Source organism: Telmatherina bonti, assembly GCF_933228915.1.
Source record: "Telmatherina bonti genome assembly, chromosome: 6".
Lineage (NCBI taxonomy): Eukaryota > Metazoa > Chordata > Actinopteri > Atheriniformes > Telmatherinidae > Telmatherina > Telmatherina bonti.
The window spans coordinates 19,864,338-19,892,107 of NC_136624.1; the positions used below are offsets into that span (position 1 = coordinate 19,864,338).

The 27,770-nt window shown below is 38.4% G+C and overlaps 1 protein-coding gene across 1 annotated transcript in view; it reads left to right on the forward strand.

Annotated features, from left to right (window-relative positions):
- The window catches only part of arhgef10la (Rho guanine nucleotide exchange factor (GEF) 10-like a), a gene marked incomplete at its 5' end in the record, with an annotated part of 119,178 nt that overhangs the window by 15,360 nt on the left and 76,048 nt on the right, over nucleotides 1-27,770 (forward strand). Inside the window, 11 exons of the mRNA XM_079242019.1 lie at nucleotides 1,373-1,481; nucleotides 2,500-2,600; nucleotides 5,315-5,392; nucleotides 6,618-6,797; nucleotides 8,819-8,935; nucleotides 14,929-15,021; nucleotides 17,363-17,533; nucleotides 19,448-19,593; nucleotides 20,446-20,618; nucleotides 25,862-25,977; nucleotides 27,156-27,283. Coding sequence (XP_079098145.1) covers nucleotides 1,373-1,481; nucleotides 2,500-2,600; nucleotides 5,315-5,392; nucleotides 6,618-6,797; nucleotides 8,819-8,935; nucleotides 14,929-15,021; nucleotides 17,363-17,533; nucleotides 19,448-19,593; nucleotides 20,446-20,618; nucleotides 25,862-25,977; nucleotides 27,156-27,283 — 1,412 coding nt within the window. The remainder of the gene's footprint in view (nucleotides 1-1,372; nucleotides 1,482-2,499; nucleotides 2,601-5,314; nucleotides 5,393-6,617; nucleotides 6,798-8,818; nucleotides 8,936-14,928; nucleotides 15,022-17,362; nucleotides 17,534-19,447; nucleotides 19,594-20,445; nucleotides 20,619-25,861; nucleotides 25,978-27,155; nucleotides 27,284-27,770) is intronic.

Genomic DNA, 27,770 nt, shown 5'->3' on the forward strand with positions numbered 1-27,770 from the left:
GAAAGTCCCCCCCCACAGTTTTGCTCCTTTGGCAGGTTTGTCTCAAGTCACTGAACAAAAGGAAGAATTCAGCTGTACTGGCTTAATAATTAATAGGAAAAAAAAAAGAGTATAATGGTCCAGCAACACTTTTCGCCTTGCACAGCCTTCATCAGAAAAACACATTGTTTTTAATTAGTTTCGGCCAATTAATTTTCCCACCAAGCATACCTGAAGTTCTCCTCTTGTTTGAGGAACCTAAAAGAGCTGCAATAGAGTTTGCTTAGTTGAAATGAACTACCCTGAGCTACCTGCAACCACTCCAGTCCTTGTATGAATCAGCGGTCATCAGGCTTACACGTCGCAACCCCTTCGACCAAAGCAGTGCTCCCAGCTTGTACTCTCCGTGCTTGTGATTAATTCCCAGTGTTGCACAGCTTCTTTTGCCTTGATCATTTTGCTTCAGTTTCCCTTTTCTGTTTCCTTTTCCATGCTTTTCCTCCTCCCTTTGGCTTTTGTGGCTAAATACAACCCCCATCTATGCCCTGCCCACCCCTGTAGCTCTCTCCTGAGGTGCGTCGGCTGAGGGAACGCTGTGCCAGGACCAAACGTGAACTGGCCATGAAGCTCTCTGGAAAGCACAACTATGACATCAAGGTATCTTTTTGGCGGCAAATGAACCCAGATATGTCGAATAATTTTTTTAGCGGAGCTGGAATCACTCTGCCACATGTTCACCAATAAGATTGATGGTCATCTAAAGCCGATATACACTATCTGGTACGCTCAGCTGACACAGTAGCTGAACTGTCTCCTTAAGTCATCCTTCTTAACTATTCCTTCGCATTCTGACTTTGCTTTGAGATTATCGATTTGTCTGCTGGCCCCTATCCCTCTTTCCCTTTCTGGTTTAATATCAAGACACATTTATGGAACACATCAGTTATTAAATAATAGTCTGCGTATTTACTTCTATAAACATCAGTGCAACTTGCTCTCGATTTATGACCTACTTTCCTGAGGTACCATCGTTTAAAAATACTATCACCCTGGTTATATTCAGGGTCTGTGGAGTCTGGTTGCATGGCCTCCGCGGCGCTCAGGGTGGAGTTTGTGGTCAGCTGAATTCTCCCACACTGAGCAAAACAGCTGATGTGGATCTCTCTCGCTTACCATAATCTTTCCATGATACGCTCGCAGACTCTCTGATTAGAAGGCATACAGCGACCCACAGGGAGTCACAGATGGTGAGCCTCATGATGAGCCTACTGAGTGCCACTTCTCTCCGTGTCTCTCTCCAGAGGAGCACCGTAGGTTATCAAGTCGCCGCAGCATGGCACTTCCCTGCCGCTCTAATGCTCCTTTGTTGTTTCTGTGTGCTCCTCCCAACAAGGTTCAACAGCTCATGAAGGCGGCAAGAAGTGGAACGAAGGATGGGCTTGAACGCACCAAAATAGCCGTCATGAAGAAAGTTCCCTTCCTGCAAAGAAAGGATCAAACGGGTAATTGAGGGAAATTCTTTAAACAGTGTCATTCTTTGTCAGTTTTCTTTTGTGGATAAAAGTTTGGCTATTTTTAGCAACTGGTTATAAAGCTAATGTTTTCGAATTCCTTACAGGGGGAGACTTTAAATTACTGGCAGGTGCTTGGGTATGAATCTGGCCTGGCAAAGTCACTGTTTAAGGTAGACAGAGTTGAAAGTCTTACTTTCTTTAATCCAAATCCCTTCAGGGAGGAAGGAAAATACTGATTAGATCAGTTTTCTGTCTGGCAATATGGCTGCGTAAAGTTTCCTATGTGTTACAAAGGATGAAGCGCCTAACATGGTATCAGAAAGAGTCTTGTAAAGGAACCCTTTACTTAACAATAGAGAGAGATTAGCATCCTTTAATGGTAAGTCAAGCATCCTCATAAACCATAGATACCAGCCCAAGCCTCAAACAAATCTTTGAGCCATCACAAAGAGGTAAAGAGGACAGTGCTGCTATTTTTAGGTATTGATCGAGGGAAATATGCACAGCATTGTATTTCTTTTCCAACAATCCTCTGTTATCATTCCAAAGTCTTTAATTGGAACAGTGGAAGCTTCTGGTATCAATGTCTTCATAGCTACGGGTGAAGTGGGTTTTTGTTTTTTTATTATTATTTTTTGGAACCGTCAAATGCCTTTGTGCCAATGCTGAGATGAGAGTGTGTTGGAATGTGTCTGTGCTTCCTTTACTCCTACATAGATACAGTATTGTTTTGAATTTCTTTCCAAAGGCTTCTCTGCCTCTGCCTGTTTCTCTCCCCCTCTGTCTTTCTCGCACTTCCCTCTCCCTCGCTCTTTCCTTTTCTTCAGAGAGTTTGAAGTTTCTTCATTTTTTAGAGGTAATAAACTTAGTTTGTCGCAGTGTGACTCCAGCTGCTCTGAGATCTGAAGGCTGCCTTTCTCTTATTCCGTGTCCTTGGTGCGCACACGCTTATTGAAACACACAAACATTTTGTATGTTTCTTCTTTTCCATTTCTGAAATCTGCAGAGGAGGAGGATGACGCCGGGTATCTGGATGTGGCTGTTTCAGAAGTGAAGCATCCTCCTCCCCAGTTGAGTCCCATGCCAGAGGGACTGACCAGCCACCAGGTGTGTAGGCACCGCCCACCAAGTCTGATATGTAAATGTGAAATATCTGCAGGGGGTCACATGTCAAGACTTTGAAATTTGACTAAAAAGGCTAAAATAGTGAGATGTCAATATTTCTTTTTGCGTTCTATTGGCAGGAGACCCGTCACACACTTTCTTATTAGTCCAGACATCTAACTTTAATGACAATGATTGAAAAAAAAAAAAAAGCAAAAATTGACTGAAAATGAACCTAGATTTTAAAATGATGGGGACACAAACCTCCATTTCATGTGTGGAAGTCCTGTGAGTTAGACTGCAATCAATCCAAAGCAATCTAGAATACGTTATTTGACTTTGTATGACATTAATGCAGGGCAGCAGGAAACAATAATAATAATTAAAAAAAACATCTTTTGTGTGTTGCGGTAGTAGCTGCATGTAGTCCACATTTTGTTTCCCACGGGAACGCCTTTGTTATATTTATTTATATGCTTATTTCGCAGCGTAGTCTGCATACAGCTTTTACTGATGTTATCTATCACCAGAGAAGCCAGGATGTGTGTCAAATTGAAAATATTTTCAAAGGCGACTCACTTAAGCTTGCATTGTTTTCTGAAAAATGACTTTGGCATCACATTCCAGAAAGTTATGACAGGTACAAATTATCATAAAGCTGCATCACTTCACTCAGAAGAGCCCTGTTGTATTTTTGAAAGTTGCGTGATTTCCTATTCTTTCCAGAAACAGGTTTCAGCTCTTTAACATTTTTTGAACCTCTTTTGTCATATTTTTTGGTTTTATAATGCTCTAAAACGTTTTATTGGATGACAGGTCTGCACTGCAGGCAGGTTGATGTATCTCTAAACTATGGAGCCATTCCATTGCTTATTTGTGCAGGATGGACTTTAGCATTGCTTTGTGGAATAGAAGCAAGGTATTCTCTGAAACGCACATCTATTAATGGCAGCTTAAGTTAGGCAGAAACATACAGTACCAGTCAAATGTTTGAAACACTTTCCTGTTAAATGCAATGGGTAAGTATGTTTAAACTTTGACTGGTACTGACTATTGTTCTGCATTAATGGTGCCTTCGCAAATATGCAAGTTATTCATCACATGATCAGTTAAACACCCACATCACAAATCCTTGCTTTTGAACTGTGTGGTGGTAACCAGTGTAATTGGCCTTCTCCTTTTTAGTTCAGTGTGCAGTCTTTGTGATTTTCAAAAAAACATGTTTTTCATAGATAGTTTTTAACTTGAACTCATTCCATCTTAAGTCATCCTTTGTCTAAAAAAGAAAGAAGTGTTTCTGGATTTTACTATATACTATACCAGCTGTTGTCAACCTTTTTGCAACACAGTACCCCTTGTAAAATATTTCTTCAGCCAAGTACCCACTAACCACTACAAGCTGATTTTGGTCAAGAAAAAACATGAAATACAGCATTTTGTCATTTGTGTTTGTTTTTTTTAAACTTCCACCATGCAAAATAATGGAAATTATTTTGCACATCTTTACTAGGCTTCAACCAGGACTCCATTATTTGCGTTGTCAAGGAGACAGTGACTGATGGACATGATTTGGATTGTTACATGTGGGGTTCACGTCAGAATTTGGGATTTTGGGAGGAATGAAATGGTGTAAATCTATTCAATTCAATTCAATTCAACTTTATTTATATAGCGTCAAATCATGGCAATGCCATCTCAAGACGCTTTACAGACAGAGGGGAAAACATAATGAAGGCCAATTCATAATAGCCTATATAAGGAAACCAACAGATTGAGTTGAAATCTATAATCGTACACTTATATTTATTGAAATATATGAAATATTTGTACAGTATTATATTTATATTTTTATTGAAAGGTGGAGTATGTAAGATTTTCAATATTTTCAAAATAAATTAACTAAAAAAATAACTATAATCATAATTAGACAGTTTTTTTTTAAACATGTAGGTTCCAGTCTGGCCATGTTTGATGCGTTATTAAATTACAAGTTTAATTAATGACAAAGACCCTTCTTAAATGTTTGCCTACCAGTAAAAAAAATGTTCTTTTGTCATTTGTCATTAATTAAACTTATAATTTGATAACACATCAAATCTGGACAGACTGGAACCTGCATGTCTAAAAAAACTATCCAATTATGATTATAGTTGTTTTATTAGTTACTTTATTTAGAAAATATTGAAAATCCTACATACTCCACCTTTAAGGATGTTTTAGAGAAAACATAAAATGATATGTGTTTTCAAAAAATTTAACGTACCCCCTGGAATGCTTTGAAGTACCCCCAGGGGTAAGTGTACCCCCATTTGAGAAACAGTGGTCTATATGTTTGCCAGGAAAAAAAAGTTTTTATGCATCAAATAGTAAAATACTGTTTACGAATTACCGGTGAGATAAAAGCTGTCATTTGTTTTTTCTATATTTTTACACTCATGCATGCTTTATACACTTTAATCTGTTTGGAAGAGCAGTTTGTTTCATAGCGGCTCAAGCAGCTGCTTTCACGTCACCTGACATCCAGTGATTCAGCTCTCAGATGGAGTTCTCGTTCAAACAGATCTCCTCTTCTCCGAGTCTTTTTCTCCTGCGACTAACGCCTGATTATAGTGTAATCCATCAACCTGTGCCATGCTTAACTGAAAGCACGCCACATACCACAGCCCAATCATGTCCTCTTAGAGCTAGATTTCCTGACTGATCTGTTGTCTGCGTAGGTTGTCAGACGCCATATCCTGGGCTCCATCATCCAGAGCGAGCGGAGCTACCTGGAGTCTCTGAGGAGAATCTTGCAGGTGAGCTGCTTAGTCCTCTTGTCCTCTTCTGCCATATGCAATATCTTCACAGTTTAGCTATTATGAGTTACACAGAAAGGAGAAGCAGAGATATCCATCAAATTATCGAGGTGTCTGCATAAATAATCCTGATAAAACATCTGTGCCCCTTTTTCTCTTTTTTTTTTTTCTGGCGTCATGCTGATGCTGAGAAAGAGAGACTGTCAGGCTTGCACAGGATGGGGTGCTGCCTCTCCTCTTTAATCTTTCTTGTTAGAAAGGAAAGGGAGACCTCTTATCTCCTCATCACAGAAAAAATAAGATGAGCACCCACTGAAATGGAATTAACAGTGATCAATGGCTGCCTTGTGTGCTGCAAAATCTTTCATTGTTGAGATACAATGTGCTGGCTTTGTTATCAGGTGACATTAATGTGCATGATGCTTGGTTGGGTTCAGCTCTTTTAAAATTTCTTTTGTTACAACGGGAGGAAGGCAAGTAGTAACTTCAGTGTTTCCAGACATAAAACATGTAAAGATAAAAAAGCCAAACAACACAATTTGACACTGAGGGTGAGAACTATTATTACTTCTTCATAGGGACTAAATTGACATTTCTTTTCCTATAAAATGGTTGTTATTGGAAAACAATTAATGTCTATTGTTGAATCTCCTTAAAGGTCCCATATTATACATTTTTTAACAATTTCATATGATAGCCAAAGGTCCAACGATGTCGTTTTCAGTGAGTTTTACCCCAAAATTTAGCCTAGTTTCCCAATTTTAGCCATTCCGAAAATGGCTGTAGTCAGTTCTCCTGAGAACGGGCTGTTTCTGTGTCCGAACTTTTAAATCTTGATGAGTGGTGCCTGTCCATGCTGACTCTACGCCTGTCTTGCCACTGATTGGTTTTAAAGGTCAGGCTTAACTAGCCAGTGGCATTAGCCACCACTATGGAGAGTAGTTATTTCCCTTTGTGAGGTCACAAGGGAAAAGATCTCAGACTCATTCATTTAAGGATTTGCAAAAAAGTGGAGCAATAAAGAGAGAGAATTGACAGCATATTTTCATTAGTGGGTCTCATACACAACATATGGATACACATATGACCATCAGAAAACCTTTAGAAAGTAAATTTAGCAAAAAAAAAAAAAAAAAAAAAAAGGGACCTTTAAGAATCCCTGTGTGTTCATATTCACATATTAATAACTTAAATAAAACTTACATTTCTTTCACAATCTCACCAGGAGTACCACAGGCCACTGATGGAGGCTGATCCCCGTATCCTGAGTCCAAGGAAGATCCGACCCATCTTTTACCGAATCAGAGAGATTACACAGTGCCACTCCATGTTTCAGATTGCACTGGGGTCTCGTGTGGCTGAGTGGGACACCAACGAGAAAATCGGAGACCTATTTGTCGCCTCAGTTAGTGTGAAATTTTCTTCTTTCATTTGCATGAAACAGCATTGAAACTATCAACTTACCGCTCATCTCATTCTGATAAACAATGCAAAGCATTTTACACTGGGCCATTATTTACAGCAAATAGTGATCAAAAATGCAAAACTAGTGTGTGAAAAGCTGAATATGCTCTAACTGCTTCCATAGACCCTGAGAGAATATATAAAGGCCAGGTGGCGGCAATCACATACACTTAATTAATTGATCATTAGTACACCTATAAAAGCAGATGTTTTGGCAGTTTGCAGCTCTGGAGCATTGTGTTAACACAATGCCAAGGAAGACATAGATTAGCATTGATCGTAGGCAAGCAGTTGCTGCTGGGAAAGGTTATGAGGTCATTTCTAAATAATTTGGAGTTCATCATTTAACAGTGAGAGAGCTTTTTTGCAGCAAAACCTTTAAGGCAGCTGCCAATCTTCCCAGGGGGAGAATATTTCAGCAAGTTCGCCCCAGGGTCAAGCCATGCAACGCTCAAACAAATTCCAAGAGACAGTTTGCATGCTAAATGTTGAAGTTCATGACAGTATAATTAGAAAAATAATGTACAAGCATGACTAGTTCTAAATGGTTGCCAGGAGACACCCTCTTGTTTTTAGTTAGAACACGAGAGCGTCACATAGGTGTCCAAAGCTGAATCTCAACAAACAAGAAGGCTGAAGGAACAACATCATTTAGGAAAATTAGAACAAAGTCGAGATTGTAAAGACCCAAATACCAGACCTCAATGTCACTGAGATATTGGGATTCATCTTAAAGACTGCAGTGCATAAAAAAGGAATTACAAATCTGAATAAATATTGTCAGGAGAAGTCGGCAAAACGTTTCTGCACAACAATGTCATACAATAAATAATTATTTCAAAGCAGAGTGTTAAATGTTGGTTCTTCAAGCAACTAACTTATAAGAGTGTATTTTATTGTTAAAGTAGATGTTCACACTGTAATATTTTATGTGTTCTTGTTTATGTGAGATAACATTTACTTATTTCAAAACCTGGTAGGTACCAGATTTTTTTTGTTCATTATGCCATAAAATGTATGAATTCAACTCTTATTTTTCGTTCGAATGTACACATTTCTGAGCATGTGTTAATGTTTACCATTTGTTTGTGTCCAAGTGCAATCTAAACTTGTACATTGTTGGTAGGTCATGTTTTTCTTGCCATTTCCATTTTACTTCATTCCACGTCCTTGATCACAGAGCTTTTATGAGCAAACATACAGTATGTAGTTTACCGCACACATGAAATTAATTAGAATTGTGTAGAATATCTTAAGGCTTTGTGTTACATATGTATTTACAGTGTTTGGGGATGGCATCGCAGTGGGAGGTTTCTTTTGTGAGCTTCTGCAGTGCGGTCATTGAAATGTTCTGCTCATTAACTTGCCTATTAGAGGGGCTTGTTTGATTCTTTACTCTGCTGGCTATCAAAGTGCTGTTCGACTGATTTGCGACCAATGAGGCCACATTGGTCAAGGAAAGTACTAGGACTGTGTTCAACCTTCATTTTGCTGCCCTTTTTTATCATATGGTAATGCATCTGTACCTGCAGGGTTTGTAGTAATATCTGAGAGGAAGAGTCCTGAGGGACACTTAGAGCATAAAAGGGTAAATTCCATCATGCACTTTCCCATTACTCCTCACACTGTGACTATCAGCTCGTTGGTGAAGGTTTAATTGATGTCAAAAAAAATTTTTTTTTTCTCACATCTGCTTATCACCTACACTCACGTAGATTCTTTAAACTCATTCCTCTTTATCAAACTTTAAAACTATGGTACTTGTAAAGGGTGGTTTGCAATTATTAAGAAAGTAAATTGATCTTTTTAAAAGCTTTTTGCATGATACTGGTACAATTTTCTGGTCTTTACCAAAGGAAGTCATGATTGGTGATAATAATGTACGATGGAGACATGTCATGCTGGAGCTCTGCACCACCTTATTGTGGATTTTGTAATAAATTGGGCTTTTTGTTTCTACAGTTTTCCAAGTCCATGGTGCTGGATGTCTACAGCGATTATGTGAACAACTTCACCAATGCTATGGCTCTTATTAAGAAGGCATGCATGTCTAAACCAGCTTTTCTGGAATTTCTAAAGGTGAGAAAACTCCAAAGTTCAAGGATTATCATAATAATAAAATCATGAGCTACACAGTTAAAAACTACCTGGATCATATTATCTAGGATGCTGCGGTTCTGCAAAAACACTTATGACCATTTATGTCACTATAACACTGAAATTATAAGGCAATGGGAAATTAAAGATTTTATTTTTGGCTTGTTTTAACACATCTCAACTGAAAGGGTTCTCACTATGTCAGACTGGAATCTGGGAATTTTATTGCAATCAGTCTTTTTTCTGAGCATTCTCATAAGACGTCTGGGGCCATTTTCCTCTTGAACAAGGCAACTTCAGTTCTGCTTAGAATTACTGACAACCTAAATTCAAGCTGCAGAATTTATAATAGTTTCAGAAGTAAAATCAAGCAAAATAAATTTGTAGCCATTGTAGTGTTTTTTTTTTTAGGACAACAGGAAAAATGTTTGCATAAAAAGAAATAAAATGCAGGGGAAAAACTAATGGTACTGTGGTTAGTCAGTGTTAGATGACTGAAATTAGCCAGTGACTTGTGTTTTACTGCACAAAGGCAAGTTTGATGTTTTCAGCTTTGTCTTTAGTTGCCAAGTCAACACAATTCTCATAAAACTATGGAGATGCTTTGAGGATTTGGTGTTAAAAACAACAGCTAAAAAAACTCAATGAAATAAATCTTTAAAAATAATTTTTAAAAAAAAGTTGGAAGAAAAGAGCATCACACAAAACATTAATAGAGCTTCAGGCTGACTTAGAGCAGTCTGGAAATATGGTTTCAGGCTGAACTGCAACACAGTTGGTGAAGGTCAAGGAGCTGTTCTGATTTTTATTTTACCTTTGATCAGAATTTATTCATTAGCCACAGTGTTTATTAAATAATGTTCCAAGGGCAGAGGAGATAAAAGTAAAGCTCTTTGTGAAACCAATAAAACAGCTGTATATACCAGTATGTGACACAGTGAAGCCCAAAAGGTGAAGAACTTCCTCCATTTAGTCATACAGAGGGATTCTCTCATGCTGCAGGGTGCTTTGTTGCAATGCAGCTGTAGCTCAGGCAGAAGAGCCAACGTCTGTAGATAGATAATGGTGGTAGAATTACTCGAATACAGTAATGAAAGTATAAATAAACAGATAAAAACCTTCTACTTCAGGGTAACTGGGAAGCTTTCCCAGCAATTAGCAAGCAAGGGGCAGGGTCCTGGGCAAGACACCAGTCTTCTCAAAGGCCAAAACAGAAAGACAAACAACTTGATGCTCACACTCACTCCTAGGGAGAATTTAGACTAATAAACTAATTGACTAATTGAGAATTGACTAATAAAACTAACATGCACGTGTATGGATGGTGGGAGTACCCATGCGCACACAGCAAGAACATTCAGACTCCACTGAGAAAGGCCACTGTTCTCAAACGTCTACCCAGCCAAGGCTCGATCTAACAGCCGGAAGGCTGCAATGCTGACTTGAGCGGAGTAGATGGTATAGATATTTGCTGTAAAATGTGATGAGAAACAGTCAAAAGTACAGATCCCGAAATATGCTAAATTAAAGTAGAGATAGTTAAAAAAAACATACTCAAGGACAGTAAGCAGGTAGGCTACTTGTACTTAGTTTACATTCCACCACTGCCATCTGTGGTGGTGGAATTGAGAGCTCGACTACATGTCGTCTGATGCGTTTGTGTGTACATAAACCATTACACCGATAATTACTGCTGGATGAGTGAGTACGCGAATGGGTGAATACAGTTTTCAGTGTAAAAGCCCTTTAAGTGGTTAAAAAGACTAGAAAAATGCTAGATAAGTACAGTCCATTTACCTGCATTTGTGACCACTGACTTTATCAAAGGAGTTATAAAAACATGGGATTGCAAGGCTATTTTCTCAGTGAAATATTTGATGTAGTGACAGAAAACTAAGTTTGAAACATAAGTCTTGAATTTTTTTGGCAAGACAGTGACCCACAGCACATGTTCAGCTAAAAGAAAGAATACCAGTAATTGAAAATGCCAGCAACAAGTCCTGAGATAAATTTCATTCAAAACTTATTGAAAAAGCTGAATTTTGCTGTATTGTTGCATTAAAGACATTTTACCCATTTTTTCTCTGTAGAATGGCTTCTCGCCCTGCTCTTGCATGAGGTTCTTTTTTTTTTTTTTTTAGGTTAATCCAGAGCTTTCAGTTTGGAGAACTGAAACGACCCTGGTAAAACCTACAGATTGCACCTCTGTGGGAATCGTTTATTTTAATTTTCAGAGTGCTTAGAGGAGCCGAGGGTGCTGATTGTTGTGACAAGGTTAGAGCAGTCTGAGTGTTTATGAAGCCTTTGAATTTAAATTACTTAGTATTCTCTTGCTGTGATTGTAAGGCCGTAACCCTAATAAGCTGATTAAGGTATGAAAGCACAGTAAAAGTCATTGGAAAACTCTAATCTCTTGAGCTGATTTCTTTAGGTTGTTTTTGTGAAACTGTCCAAAACAGAGATAACATATAAAAACTGCTATAAATGTACTCTTTAAATAAATGCATTTAATCCTCTACTCATTTGCTCGATCAAAATAAACATTTTAAATGAAGCCTTTTTTTTTACACTGTAAAAACAATTCCAAAAAAAATACTGTTGTTTAACCTGTTGATTAAATTGTGTCATTATTATTATATTATTATTATTATTATTATTATTATTATTATTATTATTATTATTATTATTATTGTTATTTTGTCCGAAATAAAGAAATATCAATCAATCAACACACAACATTTGACATATGAATTCAGTTGGAATGGGTTTAATACGTAATCAGCTACATGTTCTATGGTTTGTGTTGAGATTATGAAAACCACACACTAAATTTCAATGAGTGTGCGGCACTTTGGGCCTGAAAAATTGACACGTCTCATTTTTCTTTATGGTCAGTAAATCTGTTTAAATAAAGTTTTCCACTGAGGCTCTAAAACTGAGAACTTGCAGACAAGAGAGGAAATAAACAGGTTTTACCTGATATTGACAAGACAAGACAAGACAACACTGGCAGCTCAATCTCTGTCTTGCTATGTTGGGCTGACGTCCGCAGTCCAGTCAGAAATAATGAACTATCTTATTTATTTCCAAACAAAAAAAAAAAAAGGGGGGATTTGCAGAAACTGTTCTTCAACACAGCCTGCGGGGTACAATATAATAGCGTCCTTTTGTGTTGTTGTAGTTACAGGCTTGTCCACTGAGAGAATATGATAGTTACTGAACCAGATGTGAATGCACTGCAGACTGGGTTGGTTTTGAAAGTCCAGGTCAAATTATTAAAAAAAAAAAAATACTGTTAAATCATGTAATTTGAAAACATCATAAAGGTTCCCAGATTTGTGTATGCCAATTTGCAGCTTGTAGTTTCAAACATATTTAACTGAAGACGTCTATGTCCAACTTTCTGTCCATCATAGGACACCTCTTCTTGCTACTGGTGAGTCATACTCGACCACAGCTAAGTGTAATTTGGGATTATAATGTGCAACAATCCTATGAACTGAGAAGCTTCAAATTATGCTCTGAACGAGGAGTCGGACAAACTCGTGCTGCGTGTCGTATGAGACATTGTTTTGTTTTCTAGATTTCCAGATTTCTTATCAAGGCTTAACTAAAGAGCACATGACTGCCCTCTAAAAGGGAGATAAGGATTCTCCTCCCAATGGAACACTGCTCTCACCTGCTGCTGCTTCTGCTCGACACCACTCGCGCATTTCAGTGTGTGGAGCTGGAGGTGGCCCATTTGCAATGAAATCCAGACTTGTTAGGTGTGGTGGAACAGGTTTAGATTGGTGCACTTAGAATGACTGTATAAGTCCACTCGCAGTTCTTCTCTGGTTAAAAAGGTTACCTGTAGAAACCTATTTGCATGTGTGCACTTGTTTAACACTGGATGAGGCACATGAAAATCACTGACAATGCTGGTGAATTTCCACTTCTTGGATTATCCTTTTGAAAGAAGCAATATTTCAGTTCTTAGAACTGCATTTCTGATCTGAAAGATCATTTTTTAAAATTTCTGAGCGTACATTAAAACATTTATGGTATTTATGTGTATCCTATTCTTCAAAAACTGTAAGCCTCTGAAAAAAAAGGATCTGATTTTGATGGACATATTTAATGACAGCATGATATTGGTATGCTCACATTACCTTTTAACTAAGTCCTGTGACTTGTAATAGCTTTGAATTTTATGATAGGATTTAATAACATGCAGCAAATGACGATCGATGAGAGAAAGAAAGTGTGACAATGTGAAGTTGATGACCAAAAATAAGAGGAATTCATGAACTACTTCACTCAGCTAGACAGATCAGACATGTTCAGATTTTTATGTGTTTGATCAAACTGATCCATTAACACTAGAACCGCCGAGAAGGGTCATTTTTTACCACCCTGCTGCAACAGCGCAAATAACGCAAAGATGCTTTGAAGTTGTTTGATTCCATTTATTATGTTAATAGTTATAATTGAGACTTTGAGCTAAACAGTAAAAAACATATATTAAATAAAAAAATAACATTTCAATTTTCTAATAAATTTTACTATAAGGTGAACGCTGCTCTTCAACTTATTTTTCATTCACTCGCATGCAAACACGACGTGTGATGTGGCGATGTGTGATCAGCTCCTCTTACTCTCTAGATGACTCGTTATCAGGTAAAAGAGACGGATCATCACTTTCTGCAGCTACTTATTCCTCCACCGTCATCCAGAGCAAGTTCTCCGTCACTCAGTTCTTGAAATAATAACCAAACTTCTTTGGCATTCATATATCTCTTGTATTTATCCATTTCTCAAATTCAGCGATCATAAAACCCTCTTACTCAATCTTTGACAGCTGTCAAACTCACGTGCGTTACGAAGCAACCGGGAGTGGCGCAAATTGGCGTGGCGCGAGAAACATCTGACTGATGAAAACAATGCATTTCATTAAACGGTAGAAATGACCACGTTGGCGGTTTCTAGATATTTATGCTCAGATTTCTTTTTGTTGTGATCGCACACTCACCAAAATTCACTATAAGTTCACTGGACCCATTTCAGGAAAAGTGATGAATTTGGAGAAATAGGGATTTTATTTTAAGAGATATAAGTGCTTGAAGAGCCAAGGAGGTAAAAATGACCCGCTTGGCGGTTCTAGTGTTAAGGGACAGAACACATAAACTAATGTCTAGTCTAACTGCAGGATAAAAATATCAACTTACATCCTATATCCTACCACCATCCAAAGACATGCATGTTATGTCAGTTGATCACTGTAAAAATGACATTGAGCAGGAATGGTTGCCTGATGACTGCTGGGATAGGTTCCAGCTTGCCCACAACCCTTGACTGGACCAAGTGGGAATGATAATGAATGAAATATCAACCCAAATAATTTTACACTATAAACTAAAAGTCAACATATTCCAATGAATTTGAGTAGATATTTGTAAAGAGGATAATCAAACCTTAAGGAAATGCACATTCATAACAGCATTAAAGCAGGGTTTTTTTTTGTCAGCGTTTGCATTCAGCATGTCGTTGTGTCAACTTGGCATATTTTTAATTTTCTTTTTCTTAATAAATTTCTTGTCTCACTCATTCCAAGCCAGCCTGTTCTGCCTGCTGTTTAAAAATACTTATTATACCTCTTCATTCTGTCATAATGGCACAGACTTAACCTTGCTTTGCAGCGCCATCTCTTCCTGACCTGCGCCCACAGTAATACATCAGACGTAACTCACTCAAAAAAAAAAAAAAAAAAAAATCCGCTTTCATAATCTTTCATGACTAACACACCTTGATTTTCACGCCTTGTTCGCCCACTCACATGCCTACATGAGGTCTACAGAGAATTCTGACAAGCTCTCCTACTTAAGTTGGAATAACATATTTTTCTTTTAAAGCCCTTTCTGTGACAGGATATGTATCTGACTGTGTGTCATGTTTCTTTCTCTTTTTTTTTTTCTCTCTTTCTCTTATGGTTCCAGAAGAAACAGGCATCCAGCGTTGACAGAATCACTCTGTATGGCCTGATGGTTAAGCCCATTCAACGATTTCCCCAGTTCATCTTGCTCCTGCAGGTATTTACGCTACTATCATTTCTACATGCTGAAACACTCACACTGTACATGAAGTTTGAGGCACATACACAAATAAATAAATAACGCTGCAAGGCTGTGGAAGCGATTATGAGTTTTAAAATGATGCAAACAGCCAGAAGTTGCTTCTTGGATATTTTTATACAAGGGTTAGAGCTTTAAAAGTAGCTCCCCATATCAGTCTTTCATATTGTGGTTTTATAACCTGACATCCACTTTCTATTTTGAGAAAATATTTGGATTTTAGCTTGACTTGCTGGATGTGCCGCACCTAATTTCATCCCTCAGTAAGCATTGATTATCCATGAATTCAAAAGATAACTTATGAATGTGAATCAGGCATTTTCCTCCAGCTTAAACCCAATACTCCAAAGAGGAAGTGTATGTGTTTAATCATACATTACGGGAGGGTGAATCTAAAGACAACAAGATTTATCTCAGATACTTATTAAGACAAGAGCAAGGATTAGCTCATTATTTTTGTTACAAATGAGCACATTGCAGAAAACAGAGGAAATCTTGAAACCATGAACATATGCTTTATGTTTTAAAATCACAGTATCTGCATTTAAAGAGGTCCTGCAAAGAGAATTGGATTATTAACCTTGTTAACTCCTCCATGTGGTGTTTTATTTACTATATTTAGGTGACTGTGGGGGTGTATTGGCCTTTGTATTGATTTGATCTGAGGGCAGATTCCTTGTTTTCATGCTCACATATTGTCCTGCTCTCACACTTCAAGTCTCCCTGCTTGTGTGCAAATATTCTCTGCTTCACCTCAAAACTGTCTAGTGCTTTTGAGAATCTCCCGTGCTCCAACTTCACCCCTTCCTCGCGCTCAGTCTTTTGTCTAGCCTGACTCATCAGACGTTTTTTTATTGTTTTATTTTTTTAAAAGAACCAGCTGGGAAGTCCACCGTTTGGAAAAGCTCTGGCACACTTACAGAGAAACAAAATAAAATAAATAAATAAAAGCGGAACTTAGCAGATGATTGGATGAAGCATTTGTCTGTAAAAGTCTGGACAAACTTCAAACAAGCACAAGCACACAGACGAGTCATCGTGTGATGCGGAGCAGTGCAAAGCTGATTTGCTCACATCTACAGATCCGATATTTTCTAAGAGAATGTAATGCATCTCAATTCCCTGTCTGGCAGCTCATTTTCTCATTATATGAGCAACTAATGACTGTATGGTTTAATTTAAGAGTTATTTTACTGTTACTGGAAAAGAGCAAATGTCTTTGAGGAATATGTTTTCCGTGATTAAATTGACTTTTTTTTTTTTACCGTCTGGAACGATACATTTAATGGGAATCCATGGAAACAAACAAGAAAAGAAAAGAAACTATACTCATTAAAATCATTGCACTGGTTGGCGTTTCTGGAATAAGCAACTGTCATGAGCTTTATACATGTATAGACTTCTTCAACTTTTTTACCCTCTATTTGTGACATGACTGCTCTTATGGACCATAAAGTCAGCTGCAGGCAGCCTTAGCCACATCTGAATGCATTTCATAAGCATCATTATTGCTGTTTGTTCTCTCACCTAGAACTAGCTAAAAGCTACCAGTATAAGATGCTGAGTTGTCTCCCAAAGCTTCCTCTTGCTATTATTTTATTATTGCATGGAGTTGTTGGCCTTGTCTATGTTTCTCCAAGTAACAGAATTTCAGATATGATGCACAGTGGAACCATCTGTCATGGGGTGGGTGTTGAGGTGTGGACCCAAATGCAGACCAGAGAGGCTGGGATGCAGATTCTAGATGATTTATTCTTTAGACGAAGGAACACAGAAGACACGAAGAAGCACAGGGACTAACTCAAACACAATGAACCCACAAAACACAACAGAACTGAGGGCTAGAAATACTGACAGAACTTAACAAGACACAGGTTTAAAGAACGAGACCAGGTAATCTAACTAACAAGAACAAAGGCTACACAGGAAACAGGGGAAAAACTACAAAATAAAACAGGAATCTGGAACACGGAAAACATCACATCATAACACCATCACCACTGCTTTTGGTAAAAGTTCTTAGAATTTAGTTTAAGAAAAATGGGTTTCCAATGTATCAAACAATAGGAAATTGCCCTTTAAACTTGCAGGGGTTGATTTGTCAGTCGACTGTCAGAAAGGTTCAAATCTGTTTGAGCAATGGAGAAATTGAATAGCTGTGTACAGACAAAACAAAAATAAATTAGGATTTGCTCAGTCATAGATAAATGAATATTTAATGAACCAAAGTGCAGTGTTACATTTGAAGCTTTTTAATACAAGGCGAAAGAGTTTAAAACTTTACGTTGACTTTTTCTAGGACATGCTAAAGAACACACCAAAGGGCCACGTGGACCGTCTTCCCTTGCAGCTTGCCCTGACAGAGCTGGAGATGCTGGCTGAGAAGCTGAATGAACAGAAGCGAGTCGCAGACCAGATTGCAGAGACCCAACAACTGGCCCGCAGCGTCAGTGATCGACTGCTCAGTAAGGTGACTGAATGCACACGTGGTTGCTCACGCACCTGTACGTGCACAAGTACAAACACACACGCATTTGCCTCCCATCAAATCAGCAGCCAGCCAGAAGCAGAGCCCTGCAACTCCACTGCAGTGTTATCACTGTGAGCCAAACACCTAGACATTAAACGCGTATAAAGCAATCACTTATATCACTTTCCCAAACATTAATCTAGGCAGGCATTTTTATTTAGAGAAATTATCTCATAGAAATGATGCCCATTATCATTGCTAAACAGTACCACATGCAGTGGCAGAGCCGTTGCTTCTCCATTACCACACTAAAATTACAGTCCTGCCACTGCGAATCTGAACAAATGCTGCTCTGAATAAGAAGAATTAAGGGCTAAATGAGACATTTAATTGGAAACCGTAAGAGAGCTATCTCTTTCACCCTGTCTGTCTCCCTCTTCTTTGCTGTAGCTCAGACCTCCCCCCACCCACCCAGTGCTCCCCTCTTGCACTCCCTTGCTTACTCTCTTACTCCACTTATACACTCTTCTACGCTTCCTCTAGTGTGACTACATCTTCCCCTGTCCTCAGTCATCCTTACTCCCCCCCACCCCACACTCCTGCAAACACCCCACACCCTTCCTTTTCATTTTTCTCTATCAGCTGTTGCTTTCCAGGACTCCGAGATGAGCTGATTCGGCCAATCTCCTACACTCACACACAATTCCATTTGCAGCGGTGATACAGCAGAATTCCAATAGGAAAAAAAGCCTCCTCTATTGCTCCCATAACCATCCAATGAAATATTCATTCTTTGTCTCAAAGTATCTAAGTCACCAGAATGGGGCTGATAACAATGTAAGTGAGAATGGGTTTCATATGCACACACACACACACCCTCACACACGCACAAAAGACATGCATGCTCACACATGCACACGTGCAGTGGTGCAGTGTTCTTTATCCCTGCTGATGCTTAAAGGCTTTCAGGATGTATTTTCACACCAGCGCAGCCCACCTCTTGAAAGAGCTGCGTGATTCTTTGACCATTCAACGGCAGTCTAAAGTTGGACTAATGAGTTATTTTGTGAGCTATCTGAGCCTAAATCATCTGCAGCTGGCAGACGGTGCATCATCTTTTGTAAAACATCAAAGTATTACTTCCCATTTTGAATTCAGCCAGCTGCTTGCAGCACAGTGGCACTTAATTGTGATGAATCTGATTTAGTTTGGTGTAGTATGCATGAAATACAAGTATTGATTTAGGCAGTCAGAGAAGAAGCAGGAGCAAAGTGATAAGGGGAAAAAAATGATGCCATCCCTCCCTTGCCAAATGTGCAGGTGTTTGGGAAACGCAGCATGTGCCAATCTACGACTGCATAAACTGCATCTGTTAGTAGATTCTTTACCTGTGTAGGCAGCTGCGTATGAGGCGTGCATCTTTGTGAAGTTCTGGAAAGGTTTTTTTGTGTCCCAGCACTTATAAACTAAGCTAGTTTGGACTTAGTGTGGATAGAATGATAAACCCAGAACGACGCAGAATGATGGGAGGCGTGTTACGGAACGATCCACACAGAAAATAAACATTTTTTTTTTTTTGGCAACTCATGGATCCCAAGTGCATAGAAGGTTTCCCTTAGGTTCCTCTTTAATCACTGTGCAAAAAGTGTGACGGCAAAGTCAGTGTTGGGGCACGATGTCGGCTCTTTTTAACTGAGTTCACTCAATGAACAAGGCTGGAGACGTGTGGAAGCCTGTGTACACTCACACACACATTAAACGACCTTCAGCAGAATAAATGTGTTGCTAATCCCCGATGAGGCATCTGTTCCTCCAAGCCTGACTTCTGTGTCCTCCAGGCACTGAACTCCAGAGGACTGGCCCTTTGTGATACTGTCTCCTCCGCCTCTGATCTGATTGCTGTGTCCCTTTTAGCAACTGAACTCGGAGCAGGGGTCACTGGTGCTTTGTGAGACGCTTATTGAGACTGTGTACGGCGAACGGGGACAAGTCCTGAAATCGAAGGAGAGAAAGGTCTTCCTCTTTGATGATGTTCTCATCTGCGCCAACATAAATGTCAAGTAAGTCCCTCATGTAAAAAAAAAAAAAAAAAAAAAAAAGACAAGTGTACTGCTCTTGCATTCAGTACTAATATGAACATAATGAACATTTCTAGCATGAAGTTGTGTGTGTGCGTTTTTTAAGGCGGAATAGCTCTTTAGTCACACAGGGCTCTAATGTGACGCCTTGGGTTTTGTGAGGATATGTTGGCAAACTGCACAGTAAAGAGAAATAACTGCGAGGAGTTTTAGGCGCTATCTGAATTTTGCAGAAGCTTTATCAGCTTTAAACAAATGCTAAAACACCTAACAGCAGCTTGAGGAGTCTGATGTTACTGACATAAACCATTCTGTTGTTTTTTTGTTTTTTTTTTAATTATGTTCTGTGACAGCACTGTTGATCACATCTCTTCCTTTCTGTCTATTTCAAATAAAGTAAACAGGAGAGAATTTTTTTGTGTATTTAGCAAAGCCGCTGTCAAAGATGACTCTTTAAGCTCTTTTTTTTTTTTTTTTTTGTCCAGCCCTCGAAGTAATTACCACTTTACGTCTCATTCAGGTCAAGTGTCCAGAGGTTGATTTTGTCAGCCCTCCAAGATCTTGACAAATTGATCACAATGCTGATCATCAGTGTGGTTGCAGGAATTCATGAATAGCAATGAACTCCAGCTCACAGTCAGAGGTACAATGTTGGCAGTGAACAACGGCTGATCATACAGATTTAAATTTTGACGCCCAACTTTGACATTTGAAAGACCAGCTGCTCCTTTGCAGTGGATTCTGCACTGCTTATGCAGATATTCAGACTGGGAAGAACTTCTTTTTATAGCTAATCTGTTTTCTTAATTCTTTTTGTCTCCTCATCTTGTCCAGAGGGCCTCCAGATATCAGCAGCCTCGTGCCTGTCGGCCCAAAGTACACCATGAAATGGAGCGCCCCCCTACAGCAAGTGCAAGTCGTAGAGGTTGGGCAGGAGGGCTCTCAGAGCAAAGACACGTTGTTCCAGCAGAGTGCGGCTAAGAGACCGGGTGGTGCCTGCTCTTCAGGTAAAAACAAGGATATATACATGCAATATTTTCTGATATGCACCATCCTTTAACGCCATCACCTTGACTGACTGTTAGTCTCAGCTTCCCTCTGACCCAGCTCGGTTGAGTGTTACACGGAGGGGAGGATATGCAGCCGTGCTGCTTGTCACTCTGATTGAGGATGTGTTTGCGAGGAGGATAGAGATGATGGTCACTTGTTCCCATCTGCCTGGGGTGTTTTATCTCAGAGAGTGATGTCTGGGTAGTGAGGCCTGTGCCGCATCATCCTCACGGTCTCATTTCACTCTCTGATAGACCACAAACACGTCTAGAGAGGAGTCATCAATCTGTGGAGATTATCCCCTCCCTTTTCTAGGCCCAATTAGAGAGCCAGTAGTAGTAGATAGGAATCTGTAGTTGCAACACCTCGTTCTCCCACCACCTCTCACAAAACTGTGGTGTATACAGAGCTTGACGAGATCCCTGATAAATGTGCCATGGGAAAAGGGAGATACAAAGCCTTATCAGGATGTAATGCAGCACACTTTTTACAGTTGCAGCTGCATGACTTAAATATTAATGATGCCTTCTTCGGTGCACCTCGTGTCATGCTCGGCGAGCTGCTGCTGTTTGGAGAACTGGTTTGTATTCTCACTGGAGTTAGTCCCCCCCCCCCCCCCCCCCCCCCCTCTTGTACCAGTAGTTTCTCCTCACAACTTTGCGGCAAAGTTTGCAGTCATTTTGGGTTTGGCTCTCAGCGCAGCTCCTTTGTTTTCTACTCTTCTGCAAACACTATGCCTGACAGATGGGCTGGATTCTGATTCTGACTCGCTGTCTTCCTTGCTGCTCCTTTTCCTTTTACCTTATAGGACCATTGTGGTCACTTTAATTATGTCTATCCAGAAATGCTGATTCAATTTGTGGAGCAGGTCCCATATTTCTCTTTTCAGACTGGCAGTGCCATCTATTTATGTACCCTTGTGATGTCATTCAGTGGGGTTTCTAGACTAAATCCTCTCCCTCAGCATGGTTTAAAATGGACTCATTTTTCATCTTGTGCAGGCTCTCGTACCCATCTTTATTTAAGAAAGCTTACCTTTGGGGATGGCCGTCCTTTTTTACTCAACCCTTCGTGCCTGCCTGTGTCTCTATAGTGCTGTTGATCTCCTTGTTTTTTCCTGTTGCTTGTTTGCTCCTTGTAACTCACACACAGAAGGCCAAACAATGTTAATGTGTCTTCTTGAAAGCCAATTGTGTCAGGTGTTTACTTTTATGCTGCCTTTCCTCTTTGCACCCCCATTTTACCTCTTTTATTGCTGTTTCCCTTATGACCTGCTGTCAGACACTTTTTTTTTTTTTACCTTTTTTTTCTCAGATGAGTAGCAGTGGGCTTTGGCTGGGGATCAGACAAGGTTTTTGATGCAAGCGTTGAAGCTGCATTGTCTTTAAAGCCACTAGCTAGCATCACTGGCACAACAGCTGTATGTGAGGATGGAACCCTGTGGGTTTAGGCCTTCAACATTGGTGAATTATGTGCCTGGCAGCAAGTGTGGATAGTCATGTCGAAGAGTGTATAAATCATATCCTGCCTCACCAATGGGATTATGCTGGATTACAACTCAGCACATTCACCTCTTGGGCCTTAGACAACAGGAACCCCAAGAGGACTTAACAAACCTGCACAGGAGTGCTGGCAATCTGTTTGGAGAGGACAGAAAAAAAACATCGTTCTTTATATATATATATATATATATATATATATATATATATATATATATATATATATATATATATATATATATATATATATATATATAAAGAACGATGTTTTTTTTCTGTCCTCTCCAAACAGATAGATATATATATATGTATATACATATATATATATATATATATATATATATATATATATACATATATATATATATATATATATATATATATATATAATATATAATATATATATATATATATATATATATATATATAATGTTCATATGTCACACCTATTGATTTTTCCACACAAATGATGTATGTCATTGTCTGCTTCTGTCAAAGATCCCTTTAAATCCCAAAAGCTACAGCGGAGCTCTTTGGATGAATAATACAAACCCATAGTTCCCTTTTTCTTATAGCTTTACTCTCACTCTATTTTCCGCACGTTAATAGCCAAACAGCTGCAGGTCCCCTCTGATGAACACTTCTGACTTAGCACACAAAACCGCTCAGCTCTTCTGCTACTTTATTATGTGGTAGTGGTGACAGTGCAGGGCAGCTCTGGAGTAAAATCTACCTGCAGAATTTAATTAGACTATTCTCATGGAGCTTGCTGCTGGGGAAATGTGGGACAAAGGAGCTAGGACAGAGGATGGCAAGCAGGAGGAGACGCAGTTATTGATTCCTGGCTCGAGGAGAGAAGGGGTCTGAAGGCAATGGACCTCCAATCGATGCTGAATTTTGTGTCTGATGAGACACCTGCATTTCTTTTGGCAAGCAAAGGGCATGACAGTTCCAAATAACAGCTTCTCCATCTAATTTTTTACTCATAAATTCACTTGCTGTTGTGAGACAAATAATGAAGATCGATCCATGTACACATCACACTGCTTTTATTAGTGCCCACTGGAATTTAAGCCATAACAGCTTTTTGTTATGCACTTCCACTGTGCCATTGTTTCCTCTCTGTATGTGAAACAGTTTGGCCTTGAGTTTTCTCACACAGCATGAAATCCACTTCCTGGTACTTTGTTTATAAAGCATGTCTGTTTTAAAGTTTTTAGAGTTTTAGAGTTTAGTCATACAAAGCAGGAAATTGATTTATTCTGACAATTTTTATCCATTCATTCCAAATCACTCCCATCTGAAAGATAACACCATGTGCAATGTGAAAGTAGTTTGCATCTTTATGGCGCTGTTATAGGAACTCCCTGAGAATGAAAATCTCTTCATCTATATGTATCTTTATACATACAGGGATTCAACAACACAATTGTACCCAGCTGATATGTCTGAAAATAGGCAGGAAGAAGACTTTTGGAGGCACAGTAAAAAAAAAAAAAAAAAAAAAAATATATATATATATATACGTAAAGAGCAATAATAAAATCTAAATAGAAGTACAAGGGAATGAACAATATATATATATATATATATATATATATATATATATATATATATATATATATATATATATTGTTCATTCCCTTGTACTTCTATTTAGATTTTATTATTGCTCTTTACGTTTTTATCTTGATGTGAGACAAACAACATTCTGATTCCCCTGTATATTCTGTTCATATAGTAAATTGACAATAAAAGTCTTTCAGTCTTTTAATCTTGATATCAGTATGTGCATTATTGGTGAATAATAAATTAAAATAAAATGACACATAGCACAAAGTAAAAGCATTTCATGGTCACCTAAAAAACACACTTTCATGTTGAATATAATTATTTCTCTGGAATAATTCAGGTGTAGCTGAAATGATAAAACATGTGAATTATCTCTGAAAAATGCCCACTAAGAGTGGATGTAGTACAGGCAGTTCAGGCGAGATCTCCAGAATGGCCATTATGGCACAGTTTCAGTTCATCTGTTCCTAATGTCTCCCAGTAGTGAACCTCAGGTTTTAAAATTGTTCATGTTGATACTAAGTTTCATCATACAGTGATTTATTTATTTCTGTATTTATTTATTTTTAAATAAAGAATAATTTTTCCTGTTTGTCAAAAGATGTAGAAATGATTTTAGTGAATCCTGTGCATCTGTGTGAAAAAGGCATCGAGCATTGTTGCTCCAAGGTTGTGATGTGTGAAAATTAGATGCATAAACTGTCAACACATATTCAGTTTGCTATTGTTTGCAATCATATCACTTGGGCACTGTACCACAGCGATATTATGACACATGAACCACACATAAGCTTTAATTAATTTAATTTTATGTTAATCTTGGAGTGATTTATAATGATACCCTGCAATCTCTTGCAGGTAAGGCACACTGCCATCATTAGCTAATGGTATTTAATTTGGCTGGATTAAAAAAAAAAAATCACAGCTTGAAACACAAACAATATGATTATGAAAGTTGTTTTTCATGCCATTTAGTGTTATGCTAAACATGGTTACAAACAGACAAGAAAAGAAATGCATTCATTTCAAACCGACATGTGGCCGTCTTCAGTGCTGACACTATTCTTTATTTAAACATTTTGGGCACTTTGGTGGAATGTTTCACATCACTGTACAATGCAAAAGTGCATCACTGCCTTAAGTCACGTTTTTATACAGAGTCTGATATTTTCCTTCAGAATGCACTATTCATCCCTGCTGCTTATATTATGTTTACTTAGCTGTTCCAGGAGATATTTCTAAAATTTCTTCGAATTTTAAACTGTAAAGCACTTTGAGTTACATATTTTATGTTGGAAAAGCGCTTCATAAATAAAGTTTGATTGATTGATTGATTGATTGATTGATTGATTGAGACAAACCTTGTTTACTGTCGTCAGCCCTGAAATGTATGGAGAACCATTTTATTCATGAATAAATAAATATATGGATAACAAAATTATTATTATTAAAGTCGATGACTACATGAATTAAATTTTAAAAATGACGTGCAAATCATTAAGCATCAGTAATACACATTTACCTATTCAATATTCATTTATGGAATATTTAGTGTGTTTATGTTATATATATGTGTTTTTTATGTGTATGTATTTATGAATAAAACTGCTTCCACAAAAATGTGTGTTCTTCCAAAACATCTTCCAAAACATCGGCTTCCAAGCAGCTTCTAAAACATCCAGATCAGAGTATCAACATTTTGGAATGGGCAAGCTAGAGTCCAGATATGACTCTCATCCAAGACGAGGAGGTGAGACTGCAACCCTTTCCAGCCCAAAAAGCTTGAGCTTATTGCCAAAAAAGAATGGTTCAGATCCCTGTGGAGACATGCAGACTGCTTGCCAGCAGTTATACTGATTGCTGCGATGGCAAATGAAGACTATCACAACTTACTGAGAAGGGATATGGGTCATTTTGGACAGTGCATTTTTGGTACAAATGGGAGAAATTACTTTAAAATAAAAGAAAATAAACAGACTGACTATTGCAAAATAGTAGTTGGCATGTGATCGTAAAATGACTTAATTGCTTGAATCACATGAAGGTTGTATTTTATCCATAAGTGTTGTGTGGGCATTGCTAATGGTATCAGAAACATGTGACGGCTGTCTGTGTTGCTCATGTCTTAGGTAAAGCTCTTCTGGGCCCGCCAAGACTGTATCAAGAGCTGCAGGAACTGCAGCATGACCTTTCAGTGGTGGAAGAGGTTACTCTGCTTGTGGGCACATTGCAGGGGACATACCAGGTATGCCTCAACCTACATTTCCTGAATTTGTCACAAGGACAGTGTGTATGAATGAAGAGCAGAACATAGCAGGCATAGACTTTGTGTGCCCAGCTTGCGACAATATGCTTGCCCCCACCCCAATCAATCTGTAATGGTTCAATGTGCCATGTAGAAAACATTATTTTACCTCTGCTAAGTGTGCTTTCAGGAAAAAAAAATATATTATTAAGAAAAGATTAAGAGATATTGATTGGAAATATATGAAGTATGTAGTGGGACTAACCTTAAGATAACTTAAAAGTGCTGAGAACACAAACAAAAACGTTATTACAGTTAAAGATGATATATATCTCAAAAGATTGAGATTTTATAGCACAAAGGTAATCATTTGGTAACATATTTTCAGCTCTTTTCCATAAGAAACTTCACAAGTCTCCAAGATGTTTAAAATTATAACAGAAAAGTTCCCATATGTGCTTCTTTAATCATTAATGTGTAGGAGTGCTAAGTTTTCCATCAATCTCCTTTGTAACAGTTCTATGATGGTGAGGATGAGATGTTCCCTCTGATACACTGAATTGTAGTTTGAGATGTGTTGTTGAGATGTGTTGTAGTGCAAAAATTGTATGCACCGCTCCTTCCAATAGTCTGTCAGTATCACATTAACACCACTAAACACAATATAGGACTCTGCTGCCACATCCTGGGAGGTATACTCCAGCAATCACCAAAGAGCCTCTCAGGCTAATGGTGACACCTTTGGCTCCATGCACTTAATGTCCTCAGGAGAAATGATCCAGACCTGGCACTTAACAGCTGATATTCACTTCCCACCCATTTCTAATACTGTCTTCCATAAACAACAGACAAAATGCTTCCACACAGCTCATTCTCTTCTGAAAATGGATTTGACTTTATAAAATGTATGCCTATACTGAAATAAGTTCAGTATTATATTTGAGAGAATAAAAAGAGTTGTGACGTTTATTATTTAAGGAATATTAGTTAAATAAAATGGTGCTTTTATTTTGTAAAAGGAAGTGTGTTATTGCCTCTATAGGAATATCAAATCTGTATCTGGTCTGTAGCACGTGCTTTTCCTGCAGTTATCATGTTTTACTCCATGCTATGTGACCAAGTGCAAGCTAAAGCAGAGAAACAAGTAGTTCTAACCGTGGGTCTTTTTTCCATCAAAGAATCTGAACACCACCGTGGCACAGGACTGGTGTCTGGCTCTACAGAGGCTTATCCGCATCAAAGAAGAACAGATCCAGTGTGCTAACAAATGTCGCTTACGTCTGCAGGTGCCTGGCAGACCAGACAAGTAAGTAGAATTCGACAAATAGGTGTGCTTCTCTATCAGTTGTCTGACATTTTGCATGTTTGAGAATGAAAACATCGGGACAGCAATCAATAAGATAAAGATTTTCCAAAGCGGGTAAATAGTTAAAAAGTAAGGAAAAGATTTTTAATGGTGACATTAGCAGACAAATTCAGACAGAATCTGATACTTAACACGGCAATATGAAGCTACCAACTGATAATCATTTCTGTTTTCACACACCTTATAATTATAATACACAGATAGAAAATTGTGCGTCATGTATGACCTCTGAGCATTCCTTTTTTTTTTCTTTTGCCAATGCTGTTTTCTCTTTGGAATATTCTTGTACAAAACAAGACCTCTGCTGACATAACTGTCTACGTTGACCATTCCTCTCTTTGTTAAATCCCAACTATTTAACCTCCAAAAGTTGGGATGTGGTGTGTTTAATTTGTTCTGCTGAACCACCATGTTGTCAGCATCATAT